This window comes from Rhamphochromis sp. 'chilingali' (assembly GCF_963969265.1).
Source record: "Rhamphochromis sp. 'chilingali' genome assembly, chromosome: 2".
NCBI lineage: Eukaryota > Metazoa > Chordata > Actinopteri > Cichliformes > Cichlidae > Rhamphochromis > Rhamphochromis sp. 'chilingali'.
Window position 1 is genome coordinate 25,742,989 of NC_137930.1, and position 17,725 is coordinate 25,760,713.

Consider the following 17,725-nt stretch of genomic DNA (forward strand, 5'->3'; position numbering starts at 1 on the left):
GCATGTTTGTTTGCAAAGCTGCTGCTGTACTGCTTTCCGATTCTGGTGCTTATGGCATTTGTCAAATTCAAAGGCAACTGACTTGGCTTTAAATTAGGGTAACACTCAATACTGGTGTAAAAATGTCTGTACTTAGCGCAAAATACAATTGACCATTTTTAAGCACTTTTCAAAATGCTGGTTGTTCTGGGAAAAGCAAACGGCTTCATCAGTGGACAGCAGACATGCACATTTAACCCATTCCTTAGTGCTTTACAAAATAAAATCAACAAAAAATTTTATTTTGTAAAAAAAAAAAAAAATCATAGGGCTGTCATCAAGTTAATTTTGAATTCTTCCTGAACATGAACTGGGGGCTGGAGCCTATCCCAGCTACTACAGGGCGAGAGGCGGGGTACAGGTCACCAGCTCTTTGCAGGGCTAACACATAGAGACAGACAACCAGTCACACTTACATGGGCAATTTAGATTCACCAGTTTGCCTAAATAGCCTCACCTTTAGACTATGGGAGGAAGCCGGAGTATCTGGAGAGAACCCATGCAAACAGGGGGAGAACATGCAAACTCCACACAGAGAGGCTTCGAACAGGTGGTTGAATTGAACTCATGACCTTCTTGCTGTGAAGCAACAGTGCTAATCACCGTGCCACTGTGCTGCCACAATCTCAGATATTGACCGATATTTTTCTTCCAGGTAGACGAAACAAACAGATTTCATAACATGGATGAAGGTTGTTTTTTCTGTCCCTTCCTTTTCATTTAAAGCCATATACTGACAGATTGAAACATTTTTAATAGTGGTCCTCCAATAAACTGGCCAGGTTCTCTTCTTATATATACACCGAATGTCACCCAAGTATACAACTACGTCCATAAGTATTTCGATCATAAGACACTTGTTTGTAAGTTCTGTCTTTGCATACCAGAGGTGTAGTTTAATAAGTTTTAATTCAAGAGATTTTAATAAGTGCTGCATCGTCTGTTTAGAAATCACTGCCAGTTTCATACACATATATATATTTTTATGTATATATGTCTTGACTCTTTTTCTCATTGCTGAAGCCACAACTGCAGATGTCTTTGATAGACAACTGTCTAATATAAAATATGGATGCAGCTACCGGGTCAGAAAAATGAAGCCAGTGCAGACGTGGGAAGTGTCTTAATCCTGGAATCTATCTGAAGGCGACTAGATAGTGATGGCTATAATTTCAAAAAGACTTCTGGTCCTATAGAGGTCTAAGGGAAAAAACTGCTTTCTGACTTTATGCCTGTATACACCTTCCTTGAGCTGAAGGGCTCAGTCAATCATTTCGGGTAATTTTGAACACGAAAATAAATAATTAAGAAAATTAAGCCTGTTATGTAAATCTTCGTCGTGGCTTGTTTCAACATAGAGGAATTTCTGTGGTATGAATCACAAGTCAATAGAAAATGAGCATGTGGCTTCACAGTCAGACTTGTCCTTGTCACTTTTGTGGGGGGTTTTTTACAATTAAGGAAGCGAGAGAGCAGAAATGCTCAACCTGAGGCTTCACAATCAGGACTTCAGAAATGAATGGGTGGCGTTATGACGGCACACTTTTAAAACAGTCTCTGCCATTATTAAAGTTGTTGTTCTGCTCTGGAGATCTGCTGTGAGCTGGAGGACAACATGAACCCACAGCAGGTAAAGGGCTGCTGCTGTGATGCTGTAGCTCATCTAGGTTGCTGAGCAGAACGAGTGGTCTAAGACAGTGGCGCTGAAGACCATCCACGAGATGAACTTACTGCAGAGACAGCTAAACATCGCTCTATTATTTATAGACACAAAACGTAAACCTTTTGTGCATGTAAACACAGATACACAACTATTTTTTTGTGTCTTAAAATATATTTTTTTCCTCTGTTTTGAGCAGCTCTAAGCAGTACTCAACACACTACCTACAAAATGGAAGAACTGTTTAACTGACCAGATATGGGGCTGTTGAAAGATGTGTAGCATTGTAAAATTAGAGGATATTAAACAAAGAAGAGAGACATACCAAAAGTCTGCCATAAAATGCTAGCAAGACTTAGATGCTTAAATGTCTTAGTGAATTAGTGATCTAGTGTTTCCTGGACTAGCACCCTCTGTAGCAAGATCACCTTCATGATTCATTTAACATGTTAATTCGATCAGTTTTGCTTTCTGCCAAATGAATTTTTAATTTTTCATGATTTATTTAATTTCTGCACAGCAGTCAATGCGATCAAGTTCTCCCCCAAACTCAATACTGTTCAATGTAAAGTGCCTCACTTAATCAGCAATGACAGACACCGGCCTGCAGGTTTGAGGAATAAATACAAAGCCTTTCATAATCGTGAATCATCATGTTTGTTTGTTTTTTGTTTATAAACAGAAATTTTCTCTTTGAATGTGTGCTTCATATATCGCAGTCTGTTTGCTGCGTCTCATGGAAGCTGCTTGTATGTGTTGCAGGTTTAATTTGGGTTGGGAGCATCTCTTACCCAGAAAACATCATAAATGAGCAGTCCTGACAGCAGCAGGCAAGACACCTTCAAACTGGGAAGTCGCACAAACGCTATCATGGCGACGCACAAGCCCATGGCTAAAGCTGAAAGGAGAGGACAACATATAATTTCACATTTTCAAAAGAAATGAATGAAAACATCAACACGATAAAGCTGTTCAAATTATTTTCCTACTTGAAATTGATTTTCTCAGGGCTGCATAACTGAAGATGAATACCAACATATACCTTTATATTGAGCTGGGAGTCTGTCATTACCTTTTTCAAAGTCCAGCGAACTGGAATGCCAGTTCATGGGTTAGTCATGTGGGTAAAATATAGAACCAATGACTAATATTTAGCATGTACTTTTCCACCATTAGGAGAAGTACTTCTTTTAAAACTATGAATCATTACAAGCTGAAGATGTTAAAATGCTTACTTTTAGCATGCTGTGTAGCAGGGCATGTTAAAACAACACCAAATCACACATTGCAGTTACATTTCTGAAACCTGACTACTTTGTGTTTAAATTTCATTGCTGCGGCTCTTATCTGTGGATTCTCATTCTGTTTGTAGTATGAACTGAAGCAACATTCATACAAAAGTTAAGGCAGAGCAACGTACCGTCCATGAGAAGCCAGTGTCCAGTCAGCACCCAGATGAGCACCAGCATAACAGAGAGTGAGAAAGACAGGAGCTCAGCCAGAGTGAAGCGCCCACAGCAACCAAACGAAATCCTGCAATGAGACAAAAAGACACAGAAGTGACCCACTTAAATCTCACAGAGCACTTTGGGGTAAAATGCAGTGCACAAAAACTTTTACAGGTGGATATATTTCTTAACTGAGGATCTGCTGCATATCGACTACTGTACAAAGAACTTATGTTTGAGACAACTGATGTTTGGATGAGTGAGAGTGGAAGGTAAGCCTGTAAACTGCTTTACAGATCAAGTTAACAGTAGTTATTTTGGTAAATAGCATGCAGGTGTCCATCTTTCAGCTAGGAGTTTTCCCTGGGGTGTGGCGCTGGCAGAGAAACCATTACATTGTGTGGGTTGTAGGGTGGAGCCTCAGTGGTTCAGGCTTGCTCTGGGGCATTCAGCTGATGCTTTGATGGGAGGGTGATGTCAGGAATTTTTGTCAAATGGCATGTGGAAAGCCGTTGCCATCATGACCATACTTTATTAAGTCTAAAGGGATTCTGGGTAGGTATGGAATTGTTTTGGGTGAGAGAAGCAGACAAAGATTTACTGAAAACTAGATATGGGGATTTGAATGTTTAAACAAAGTCGTTTTTATTTAAAGCAGTTTTTTCCGTGTCAGTTTATTGAGCAGATGAGCTCTCCTGGTGACTCTGTGTGAACTCCCCGGTGGAATAGAAGAGTTGATTATTCTAGATGTCTTAATCTAGAGACTATGCTGAACTTTTAAATGGAAATTATATGGAGCAAGGCAATGCAAGAGAATTTATTGAATTTTTACTACCTCCAAACATTCAAAATAAATTTCCCAGTGGTATTGAGCTTTGCATCTAGTTTCCGTTCTACTCTGTGAAATTAATGCAAAGCATTTCCATCACACCAGGAACAGCTGAGAGGACAAGGACATTTGATAAGCAGTAGTAAAAGACCTTTTTGAATACTTTGTGGAAGAAACGCAAAACACCACAGAGCAATTGAGCAGGAGCCAGAAAGACTATGAAACATGATTTTCTTACTTGTTCTGTGGGGAGCAGGGTCTGGTCAGATACTGGCACATTGGCAACAAAAGGAATGCAAATGCAATTGTTGCAAGAACTGAGGAGAGGAACAAAACACAGCAGTTAAATCCAAAGCCCAGTTCACCTCCGCTGCTTGTTCCAGTGGTTCCTGTCAGTTTAATGGGGCAGCTAATGTCTTCAGTTATAATAATCAATGCAGTAAAGATGTTTCCCCAGTGCGTAATTACACAACACTAACATAAAAGCTTTATAATAACTCCACAGCTTATTTTTTGTGGTATGTTCAAGACTGGTAGTTACCTGCAGTGCAGATGGTGAAGACCACCTGTACAGAGTCGAAGAAGAAAAACATGACTAGCAGAGACACTGAGGCTCCTATGGGCAGAAACAGGGCCTGTGTGGAGTCTATAGTCTGAATGCCTGAAAAGGAATTCAAACATTAATGTAAGATGGATTAAAATGCACAAAACAGAAATGGATATTATATATGACTTTAAAAACAACGGTACGAGCAGAGAATTTAATCATTCATAAGTTATTACCTGAAAATCCAAGAAAACGTTTAGCATGCACAGTTCAACTTTGCCCTGTATGTAATACTTACTGTTGTTTGTATTGTTGTTATTGAATGACCCCGTTGTTGAAGGGTTTCCATCCTTATCCTTGTCCTGGTTCTCACAATCCATGTTTAATGACCTGCACAAGGAAGGGAAAGAAAACCTATGTGTGATTCTGGCTTCCACAATTAGCTCCTCAAAGCATGTACATTAGTATGAGGTGAAGGGAGGTGAAAACGCAATCTCTGCAAATCAGATCTCATTGTGGATGCTCTAGCAGCTCAATTTCAGGGTCTTTTGCATGATAAGCACCTTGCAAAAGACCCTCACATTTAGCATGCAAGCTTTTAATTTTATTTCTTCATTTACTAGGCATAGGTTTTGTTTTTTAAATATTTGGTTTCTACATAAGCTGTGTATCTATTAAAGCAAAAAAGACAAGAGACCTGTACTGCCAAAAATGCATATTTTAATATTTCTTTGTCACATGTCAAACAGATAATCAATACTGAGTTTCTTCATATTGTGCAGGCCAAGTCTGCATACACAGGTCCAGTCTGATGACTTGCTAATAAAGAGTGTGGGCAGAAGAGTGTAAAGCTTGTGCCTGAAAAAGCACATCTTTTCTTTGAGTCAGAATGCCTGACTCACAAATCCCGTGACTGGAAACCTTGAGTTCAAAAAAATTTAATCCTTAAACATTAGCAAATTTAAACTTGATGCATGTTTTGAATTAATTATGCTTATCTACAGTAGCTTTTTTAAGTCATACTTTGATACCAATTTTCCATTCTGGTACTATAAGCCATACTACCAGAAGAGGGTGCAAACTGAAAATGTGGAGAAGCAGTGGAAATTACGTATGGATGCATGTTTATCTAAACAATTATAAGCAGACTTTATACCATTTATTGTTACACAGATAGAAAAATGCTCACTGGATATCTTTGAAAACTCGTTGCCTTCTCTAACCATCTTTTTTGCATTCTTTAACATCTATGGCACTTTTCATGTTAATAAAGTACAAGATTACTGTCACACTAGAGAGGCTGGGATCCTACAGTTCAAACCAGATTTGATTCAAAGACAAAACGAAAGTTTTAAAGACCAACAACACAGTAACCAAAAATAAAAAATCCTGATATCAGTTACTTAAAGGTGCCACTTGTGTTTGTGGTTGGGCTGAGGTTCTTTAGATAGTCTCGTCAACAGCTGCAACAAGCTGATCTGAGATGCATGAGTAAGTCAAACTTGCTAATGTAAACCATCTTTTCAAACACACATGAAAATGTGGGAAATTCCAAAGTTTGGGAACATCAGTTACCACCAAGTCGCATTTCAAACACTTCCTACACAAAACCTTAATAGTCATTATTTTCCTGTATAAATCATTGGTTGCTTCTGTAAATCCAATAAACTTTGTTTCACTTCTCAAATATCACTGTGTGTGTCTCCTATATCATATATTTAACTGACATTTTTTATCGTAAAAAATTGTATCACTTTTTGTTTCTAATTAAGATTTCACCTTAGCCAAGTTGGAATTTTTTTACATTTTGATTTATTTTTGTCATCGCTGCCAGAGATTTATACTGTGCAAAATCAAATGGCATGCCTCCCAACAGCAGCCGCCTCAGACTAGAATGAGCAGAGTGCAATAAGTTAATAATAATTAACTAACTAAATTTTGTCTGATGCTTTGCAAGCTGCTCTGCTTGCTGGAGTGATGGCTGAGTGGCAGTTTCATGGTATAATCACAGCTATATGAATGTTTAGTGTTTCAACCTTTTTTCAGTACCACAAAGTGTATAAAACATTTTAAGGTCATAAAAAGAGACAGAGACTCCCATAAGAGGCGTTCTCTGTTGTTTTTGGTTAGCTGTGATGCCCTATTTTAAGGAAAAAGTCCTTAAAAGTTAAAAGTCAGGCTAGCATTTCCATAGCAGAGCTGTGAACTAAGACTTTAAAACAAACTTATGTGGCACAAACTATCCTGTTATCAGGAAGAACACTCGATTGCCTCAAGTAACATGTTTCTGTGCCTTAGCTGGTTTCCTGATACTTTGTGTAAAGAAGCTGCCTGAGACACAACCACAGTGAAAGTTCAGCACAATTTTTTTTTTCTTTTTTTAAATTGAACAAAGTCAGACAGTAGACGAGTGCTGTATGTTTTTGACATATTCCTGGTCTCTTTGTGTAATGCAATGATGGACTCCATGTCGGATGTTAATGATGTCAGGTTACCTAGCTAGTAAATATTACCCAGCATGTGTGTAGCTTTGCAAATGTGCAGTTATTAGAGTTAAACTGTTTATTGTTCACAGATTATAGTGTGACTTATTGATTTCTATCATATAATTAGAAGTGTGAATAAGGCACCGGGCACACAGGAGCTAGAGTAGGATGTCTCGAGACCACTTTTACGTGGTCTTGGTCTTGTCTTGGTCTTGGATCCCTCGGTCTTGTCTTGGTCTCGCTCTCTCTGTCTTGCTGTCTCAGATCAACATAGTGGTTGGGAGATTTGGAGTCAACAGTATCCATGACACACAACGCAACGTTCGATAATCTGTCATGCGCAAAAGCATCAGCTCTAAGAGCCGTGCATAGAGAGTGCTTTGTAGTGAATCAGAGTCGACTCCCATTGAGCGAGAGCCGGCTCCTCAATTTCCTTTCACTGCTCAGCTCTCACACAGTGGCTCAGCTATGGTCCAATCCCTCCATATTGTGGCCAATCACATGCGAAGATATAGGATAATATCATTATGTGGAAAACAGAGGGTGAGAGACACGACAGTCAAGTGGAGCTTGTGTCTGTCCTCTCAGTAAGTGAGTGAGACAGTAGACAGCGGTGAGGAGGGGTGTGCAAGTGCATCGCAAAAACACATAAATATGCCTGACACCCATAAACGAAGCAGCATCTGGCTGCAGTTTAAAGACTTTTTTTGTCTCGGTCTCGTTTCGACTTTGTCTTGGTCTTGATACCCTCTGGTCTTGGTTACAAGTCTAACAGGAGCCCATTCCCCCACCCCCAGGCAACCACGGCTCTCTAGGGAAACATTAATATTCCCTGTGTGGTTGTGAGTAGTTGCTGGAGGTTGCTTGTTGTCACTAGGTAAATTTGGTCACAAAGGGTTATACAGTGCTAACTGAAAACCTTTGATTGCTTTGGTCACATAAAGACTGCCGCAGTCAACAGTAAAGCCCCTCAGGTACCCAGTATGGAGACAAATTTAGACTACGTGAAAATTCATAGGGACTGTTTTGTGGGCTGACTGGTAAAACACTGTGAAAATGTTATCATCATTTTGATCATTAATTAAATTATGTCCAGTTTTAATGATAGATTACACCTGTTATTACTGGGATGGGAGAAGATAATATATCCATACAGATTAATCACAAAATATAAATTAGAGAGATGTCGTAATTTTGCTGTTTGCTAATCCAAACAATTAAACTAGAACTTGAGCATTTTTACTGACTTGAACACAAACAAAAAAATTTATTAAAAAAAAAACCAAAAAAAAAACCAACCTACATTTTACTGCTCATCTACTGTAATAGAAACACTAAAAACCCCTTTTGCTATTAACACTCACCTGAAGCTGCCATAGACAATGAGCAGAATGGAAATGAGGAAGGTGGACACCTGACTGGAGTCAACTAGGGAGTACGCCCTATAGAAGAAAGAGAGACATACAAACATTACTTACGGCACAAATGACTACGCATGGACATTTAACAACAACAAAAGCACAACTGTCTCATTATTAACACAAGATTACTGCTATGTACTGTTGAAGAGCAGAAACACATGAATCTGATAATTAACTGTGCTGCTGTTGATATTTATTTTACCACAGCTTAAGTTTTCAAATTCCTAACACTCAGATGCTGTTGTCAAGCGATTATACTTGATGCTTGTGTGTGTTTATGTTCTGTACTCTCCGGTCACAGCTGTCAGGGCAAAACTCTGGGCTCCATTCACTACATTCAATAGTGAACAGCATATAAAAAAGTATTAAATAGACCAATGCCAGCAACCTCAATGACATCTCACAAACAGAACTGCTAAGAATATGAGGAATATGCGATGAGTTTCACTGCTATAGCAAAGTGGCTGCTGTTCTGGAGAGCAGTCTCACAACTGTGATGCTGATGGGATTTGTTTAACTAAAAATACAGTGGTGTGGCCTCTAACACTTGGCATTATTAGACTTGATATTTCATCAGTTTAAATGTTTTTTTCAATAAGTGCTAAGACATGCAGAGGCCAGGAAAAGGAGACTGAAAACAAGTGTCACATGCTTCAAAGTATGAGCGAAAAGAAAAGAAAACACCAAAGTCTCTCTTTTTTTAAACCACAAAGGTTAACAACAAAAGTCAGGATGATGCAGCAGGAGACAACAATGTGGAGGAGTTAACTCGAGTGAAAAACTTAAAAAAAAAAAAAAAAAGAGTTTAGGTACTGCTTTTGCTGTAAAAACAAATCAAACCTTTGTGGTGAAATGCTTCTGCTAGAATCCATATAAATAATAAAGATGTGGTTCGATGACCATTTTTTCCAAGGGTAGCCGCATAAGCAGAGACCACCTTCACTAACAGCCCTGAAACATTACTGAAACTGCTCCTCTAAGGCTTTCAAGGGGTAAAGAGTTAACATTTTTTATTTTGTTGTGTAAAACAGAGTGTCAGTGGGCACTTAAAAGTTCAGAAAATGTCTGAATGTCTTTAACTATTAAATTTATTCATTGCGCCAAATCCAGCTGCTCATTAAGCCTTTCTGGTTTGATCAGAAAAGAAAACAGTGGTCCATACACCTGAAAGTCCTGAAAACACATTGTGAATTCTGTCTTGAGTCTACGGATGTATCCATGTATTTCCACAGTGCTGTTGCTGCGCTGAGCACATTTGAAGTGTCGGAATGTGGAAATTTCAACATCGCTTGAAAAGGTGCCAGCTAGCAACGTCCCTCTCACTGGTAGGCTAAGTTATCTTTAGCCAACTACAAGTTGAATCTGGTAGTTGGAGTTGTCAGCTAAAATACCATCATTAAGAAGCGGCACAACTAATGTGTGCGATGTGCACCGCTGGCCCAGCCATTTTTTTTTTAATGCACCTTCTCAGATTAATTCACTGCGTGTCGTGCCCAGGGCTGGACTGGGACAAAAAAAAATCGGCCCGGGCATTTTGACTAAAGACTGGCCCACCAGGTATTATAGGAAAAGCCATAAAGCCTTTAAATGAAAACGAACGCTGTTGTGACAGTGATGTACAGTCCTGTTGGTATATGTATGATCTCTATACATTTTACATGAGATGAAAACTTTGGTTGTAAGATTCAGATAATTATTTACTTAAAGCCAGACATTTTAAATGAGAATAAGAAAGAAAAGTATTTCTTTGTGCCCCCTTTCCCTGTCAATGCCCCAGCTGGCCCCCTGGCAAAACTTTGCTAGACCCGCCCCTGCACAGTTACCAGCTGTCAGCTACTTAGAAAAGGATCCTGGTGTTATTTGTCTCTCAGAAACAGTTCACAACTTCCCTTCAACTCATTCATGTCACCTAAAAGGTAAACCTGTTTCTCCATCACTTGTTCAGCTCTGATGATTCAGTAACATCAGGACATCTCCTGGTTTCATCTTCACGTTTCCCTCTCACCAGATAAGCAAACCGATATCATGACCAGCAGCCTTTACAGCTGTGGCTCCAGCAAACATCAGCTGATACTAGAAATGAATATTACCGTAATTGTCGGGCTATAAGCCGCTACTTTTTGCACAAGCTTTGAACCCTGCGGCTTTTAGTCAGGTACGGCTTTCTATGGATTGTCCATGATTTTTGTCATATCGTAAGAGGATTTGTTTTGTTTGTTCCGCTTTTGTACGGCACTACGTTGCCTGGCGGAAGGATCAGGGTTCAAGAGTGGTATGTTGGTCACATGTCCATCCGCCAGGCAACATAGTGCCGTACGAAGTAGCGCGAAAAACAAACTTCAAAGTAGCGCTACGCGTTCAGCTGGAGGCGTAAATAATGATAGGCGATAAACTTGCGAAAAGCAAGTTATGCTCAACTCCACCAGTGGATTCTGACAGCGTGGAAAAGTGTGAAAACATCCACGATCACCAACGGATTTCGAAGGGCTGGACTGCTGCATGATGGAGAGGAGGACACCGCCACGGCCCTTCCGAGGGTGTTCGACTCTGACACTGACAACGAGGATTTGTTTGGTTTTGAAAGTGACAACGAAGGAAAGAAGCTGAGAGTGGATGACGAAGCCATCATGAGCCTGTTCATATCCGACACTGGAGAAGAGGACTTTGGTGGTTTTAGTGCACAGGAAGAAGAGAAAGATGGTGGTGAATGACTGACTTTTCTACTTGTTAAAGTCGTGTCACTGCACCTGAGCCTAAAAGGTAGTCCGAATCTATTTTTCTGGTGTGCTATAGGTTACTGTTATGTACTAGCGAATGAGAGAAGAAGATGCAGCTGATAGCGTAAAGACAGAAAAACTCAAGCTTTGTGTCTTTTTCCATTCTAGCTGAAGTCCGGGACAAACTGTTCCTTTTCAGCTCAATACGAAACGCGTAATAATTTCTCTGAATACGGGACGATCCTGTTTTTTTACAGGACAGTTGGCAACTCTGCTAACAAACCTTATGAATAAAATAAAGTTCACTATCAGTAACATCATAGCACCCAGCCAGCTGTATAGAAACTTCATCATGCTAGCTAGTACACAGTACGAGTTATTGTAACTGACTGTAAAAAGTCAGCACAATGAAAATAAACTACACCTAAACTTGGTTTATACCCGACCCAGATAGACTGCAGGTCATAACTTTCTACCTAAAGTTCAGTTCACCTGACACTCGGACCGGCGGCTGCCTCAGGTCTCGCCCTCCTCCTGCCTCCTCTTTCCCTCATCCACCCACTGGCCTCTGTGAGCTCCGCCATAGCCACCACCAAACAACGAACTTATTTTTACACATCGGCCATCATCTGGCCAATCCACCACCTTACATTGTTTATATCATTACAAAAACAAACAAACAAACAAACAAACAAAAAAAAGAACCATCGGCCCGTAAAAATGAAAAATCACAATCGGCCCATCGCACAAATGCCCGGTATGCCCTATGGCCAATCCAGCTATGGTCGTGCCATCAGTTAACCCTTCGCGTGCCACACGGTTGCCAACCCCTGCTCTAAATGCACCACTCACTCTTATGTCAATCAACGCTATCCCGTACTTTCATTAGTTCCAGCTTTGCTTGTCTTGAAGTTTAGAAAAGTTTAACTTGGGATTTGCCCACTCTTCAGTTTTTTTAATATACTTTTGCTTGTTGCACAAGTTGAATTCTCACTTGATGTGATCTGACAACTAGTACCAAAAGAGAAATTGTTTAAAAGTGATTTTAGCTTTTGTGAGGCTTCCTAGCCTCTCCTTTTTTAGCTAAAGGAGAAGAAAATATTCACTAAAATACAAGCATTACCAAAAAGAAGGGAAAAAAAAACAAACCAAAAAACTATCACACCAGCAAAACAAATAAAGTTATGAAACAAAACATGTTGAGTTGACAAGGATTATTTAGTGAGTCAGGATGCATGTGATTACTGTCAAATTTACTCAAAGTTCAATTATGGAAGAGGAAATATGAGCTTCAGAGCTGGTATATTACAGGGGAAGAAAGTTCAGCCCTTAGATTTGCTAGACTGTGGTGAATTGTGTAAATAAGCCTCTCTCTGAGAATAAAAGGTGGTTTTCCTGCTGGATTCTACTCTGTAATCAATTCACCCATAGAGACATACAAACCATTGGTGATGTCCGAATAAATTATGGCTGTGCTGTTCTTTCCATGGAGTATTATTTTTTAAATCATCATACTCTAAATATAGCAAAAACAGACTCTAGCTGAAAATGGCAATTTGTGTGACTCCTTTCAGACTCTATACCTGACAATGGAAAAATTGGCTGTGGCAATTTTATCACCATGAGACACATTTGTCCCAGCAAAGTAGCACGGCACCAACAGCAACCACAAAAATGATAAACTGAGTGGAGCAAGTTTAATGCTTGGAAATAAAATAATGAAGTCTGCAGACTGTACCAGCAAGTGTAAACTAACTGGGCAGCATGTCCATTCTATACAAAGGTACAGCATTGTGCATTGTGCATACAAAGGGAACTGGGTCAGCAGAGTTCAGTTAACCATCACAGTGGCCTGTTAAAGTATAAGAATAAAACGAACAAAAAAAAATCCCCGTTTATCACTACATAACCAAACATGCAACAGAACTGGAAAAGAATCTGAATAAATTAATTATGACCACCCTACATCCCACTGAAGCTGCACAATACTGTTGAGCCGCACAACCATGAGCATATGTTCCCCTGAGATGACCGGACCTCATAATGCACACACACCAAAGGAGCGAATGAAACCAATTCGACAGCAGAATCTGAATTGCTAATTTTGCTGCATGTTAAAATGAGAACTCAGGAAAAGCAAGTTATTGATTATGAAAATCAATGAGGCCAATGGAACAGAGTTGAAGGCACACTGGAAACTGTATACTAAAGAAGAGGGTGTGAATTAAAAAAAAGAAAAGAAAGAACTGTACTAATGTTAAGTTCAGGTTTTAGGTGTTATGTTTATTGGTGTAGTTTAAAAGCAAATGACTGGCACATTGAGGTTTTATAAAAGCTGAGCTTGCACTAAATACTAGCTTTGCACCTATATTAGATCCATCAACATCTGAACATCTGAAATTTCACTGTGTGTATAACAATTCCTGATCGGACTGAAATGCATAAGCCAACACTCCAGATAGAAAATATAAATCATGCATTTGGTTCCTAGAATACTCTGTAACATAAAAGATTGTATAGAAAATGTTCTATAGTCTGGGATTGCCACCTATGATCATCTGCAGATCTTGCTGAAATAATGCCTCTGGAGTGGAATCCCCATGTGCTATAGCACTTATGTTTTTCAGTTTTATTAAATAGCCGAGGAACAGATTGAGCACAACAACGCAATAGCCCTCTGCTCAGTCACTATTAAAAATATGATCCACACAACTCAGCCTGAAAGCAGCAGGAATCATAGTTATGCACAATGACAGATGCATTGCACTTATTTTGATAAAGGGTGAGCATGGTTTTAAAACTTCAGATATCCATCTATCCATTTCAGTTTGTTAATCAGTCATGATTAGAGTTCTGCATCTAATCTGGATGTTTGCACATTAAACAGTGGCAGCTGTTTTCAAACAAATGTTTACCCAGGCTTTTATTTTGATCTTCGTCCCATATCAATATGTGGCACATCCTTGACATGCAACCTTATTATGCAGTCAAAAACTAGGCTGGTATTGTAATTTGCCTGCCTTAGTACGAGGTGCAAATTTGACCCAAATCCTACCCGTGTGTCTCCTGTCAAACTCTGGTCATGGATGAGGAATGCAGAGTGTATTTAAAAGTGCTGTTGAATTTAATGTTTACTAAAGAGTAAATGAAATAAAAATATACAGAGAAAGAAATAAGGTGTTAAAAAAGAGAAAACATACAAACACACAGTGTCAGAAACTATATGTGGACTATATGTACGACATTTAAAAGTAATATAATATAGTATCACTTCGTAGTGTTTCAAATGTTTCTCACACTATGACACCTGATGCCAGCAGCTACATCCTCTTTGGTTATTATGAAACAACACTGAATGGATGCAAAAATGATTTCCTTTGCAACATCCTGTATTATACACATTACATTTCCGTTTGTGTTGTCAGCACCAGCAAAATGTGAAAGCTATATTATAATATATAGCAATCATAACTAACTGAAAATCTGCATTTTTGAAGCCAATTTCGTGAGCTATACTTCAAGAGCGACAATGAACAAATGCAATCTTGGATGTTTTATCTCTGTAGTGTGCACCATAATGCCTCTCAGCTTTAATTAAATCAAACAATCCTTGGATATTTTTTTGTTTGTTTTTGTTTTTTTAATTAAAGCCAGTAGAAGATAAGTTTGAGAGCAACTCCATAGGTCGAATGTTATAAGTAACAGTTTCCTTGAATTGGTTATTGGTACATATACCGTAATACACACAGTGTCAACACAGATGAAATACTCCAACACCATGTACACGAACCGAGATCCAGTTCATCAACATTAATTGGCTGAGGTCCAGCCCAGGAAATATCTACCAGCTACACCCACGTCTCGGCAGCCACCTGTCAGACTATGCTGCCACACCTCCAACAGAATTTAGATTTTGTACAATTCAAACAGGTCAGCTATTAAAACTGGGGGATGTAAAATTGATCCTGCTGCAAAGATGGACATTTTAAGATGGGAGTCTATGAGAGCTGACTTGCTTTTGGAACAAGGTTCTAGTGGCAGAGGAACTGCTGTTTTTGGCCCATGCTGACTTTATTTTGCAGGCCTGAACTGACCCGAATGTAAAGCTTATCACACACACAATATCATGATATAAAGGGGATGCATTTTTAGTTTGGCTGTGCAATTACAAAGATTTATTTTCTGCTGGCATGCAGTTGAGTTGTATAATTATTTTTCCTCCAAACACTGATAGAACATTTAGCATAATGGGCCCTTTATACTCAGTTCTCATCCTTGCGAGTTGCACCGGACGCCAGAAGTGACATCACTTCCATTGGCACAAGCTGCACTTTGGTGTTCTGGTATAATGTTGGGCAACGATAAGAAAATGAAATATAGTGATAGAATATGGGTAAAACGTGCATGTGCAGTGCCTTTGTTTTCATACGCACATGGTGGAAAAAACATGGCGGCGAAGGAGAACGAGAAGGGCGAAAGCGGATCGTTAAATGAAACGGATGAACCAGAATTGGTTTGTAAAAATGCTGCAACTTCAGTGGTGTGGAATAGAGCAGGGCGATATGGCCAAAAATATTTATCACGATATATATTTGAAAATTTGCGATAACGATATAATTGATGCGAGACAAAATACAACTCCACAACATTACTAGCGCAAAAAGACAACCTATCATTTATTTTCACTTAAACAAGAAGCTGGTTTTTATGTACATTAAAGCTTTATAAAAATGTAACAGTGCAAATGCAAATTCCTTGCTGAAAGTTTAACCAAAAGGCATTTCCAGTAGAAATGGGCTGACATATACTGAGCATAACCATGTATAATATTCACTGAAGTTAAAATATAAAAATATTCACTGTTTGCAACATTAAACTGCAGTGTGCAGTACGTATTTTTCGGACCATAAGGTGCACGGGATTATAAGGCACATTAAGCGAAACAAAGCAGTCAGATAAATCAAACTTTATTAAACTCATTCTTCTTGCTTCCTCCACTTCTGTACCATTGATTCATTAATGTTGAATTCTCTGGCAGCTGCTCTATTCCCATGTTGTTGCAGTATATTAATGACTAACCTTCTATTGTGGATGGATTATCTCAGTTGTTCTCCTGACTGAAGATTGGTCCTTTTACAGCATCCTGCCATGCGATTGCATTTGTCTCTAACCATGAGGAACCTTAACGTTAATTTTTATAAGTGGAAAAGTGTTAGTGTTCGTCCTCCAGCTTCACTGTTTATGTTATGCTAACATAGCTGTGTCGCTAGCGATCACGTAGCACATAATTATATACCAGCTAGCCCAACTTCAGTAACCCTACAAACGTCACTGCTGTTTAGTTTCCTGTCTTCATTTATGTTGGAAGTGATAGCAGAGCTGTACGTTTGATTTTTTTCAGAAATCTCTCAGTCAGAACATGCAATATCATGCTTAGGTAACTAGCGAAACTAGCGAGCTAACTTCCGCTAGCTTCCTGCTAGCTTCTAACTCCGTTAAATGTAATGCATTTTGTTTTCATGGATGCCTGGAAGTTAAACTTCATAGTTACACCTGGTAAAGCAGCAATGCTGATCGTTTTATTAAAGATGAAAGAATTTAGACAGTTTTTAACTCTTAGTGATGCTGCAGTGTTCGTTTGACCTGAAGTATACGGAGTTTAGGACCCAGATTACTCCCAGATTTAAGGGCATCTTAGTCCGACGGCCGCTTGCATGTTCTGCAAAAAATGTGCTTTGTCGTGTATCTGACGGACAAACACCAAACCAGTTCCACATCACTGAAGTTGCACCATTTTTACAAACCAATTCTGGTTCATCTGTTTCACTCAACAATCGGCCATGTGCGTATGAAAACAAAGGCACTGCGCATGCGTGTTTTACTCATATTCTATCGCGATATTTCATTTTCCTATCGTTGCCTAACATTATACCGGTATTACCGTGAACGGTATAATATGGCCCAGCCCTAGTGTGGAACTGGTTTAGCTTTCGTCCGTCAGATACACAACAAAGCACTATTTTGGTAGAGCATGCTAGCCGGCCGTCATTATTACCGTGTTTTTTGGTGTTTTTAAAATCAATCCTTTGATTTTTCTGAAAATCAACAGTGCCCCTTATTATCCCGTGTGCCTTATGTATGGATTCTGGTTGTGTTTACTGACCTCGAAACGATTTTATGCGGTACACGGCGCTCGAAAATCTGTCAAATGTTTTAGCACCGCTTGATGGATTGGCAGAGCATTACGGCTATTGTAGGCAGGAGCCTCGCAGAGTGATACGTACTGTGCTTCAACATAATATTACTGTATTGTGTGTCTATAACCTCTTTTTAAGTTTTGTGGATATTATACATGGTTATGCTGAGGATATGTCGGCCAATTTCCACTGGAAATGCCTTTTGGTTAAACAGTCAGCAAGGAATTTGCATTTGCACTGATAAATTTTTATATAACTTTAATACACAAAAAACAGCTGCTTGTTTAAGTGAAAATACATTGATACATTGATTTTTTGCACTAATAAAGTTGTGGAGTTGTAAAGTATTTTGTCTAGTGTCAATTATATCGTCAGTTATAT

General features: G+C 39.1%; 1 protein-coding gene across 1 annotated transcript in view; it reads right to left on the reverse strand.

Annotated features, from left to right (window-relative positions):
- Positions 1-17,725, reverse strand: part of sppl3 (signal peptide peptidase 3) — a 39,465-nt gene that overhangs the window by 4,116 nt on the left and 17,624 nt on the right. The window contains exons 2-7 of the mRNA XM_080876672.1: positions 8,374-8,451; positions 4,822-4,913; positions 4,518-4,637; positions 4,215-4,293; positions 3,120-3,232; positions 2,491-2,597 (exon numbers count right to left, since the gene is read on the reverse strand). Of these exons, the coding sequence (XP_080732798.1) occupies positions 2,491-2,597; positions 3,120-3,232; positions 4,215-4,293; positions 4,518-4,637; positions 4,822-4,913; positions 8,374-8,451 (589 nt within the window). The remainder of the gene's footprint in view (positions 1-2,490; positions 2,598-3,119; positions 3,233-4,214; positions 4,294-4,517; positions 4,638-4,821; positions 4,914-8,373; positions 8,452-17,725) is intronic.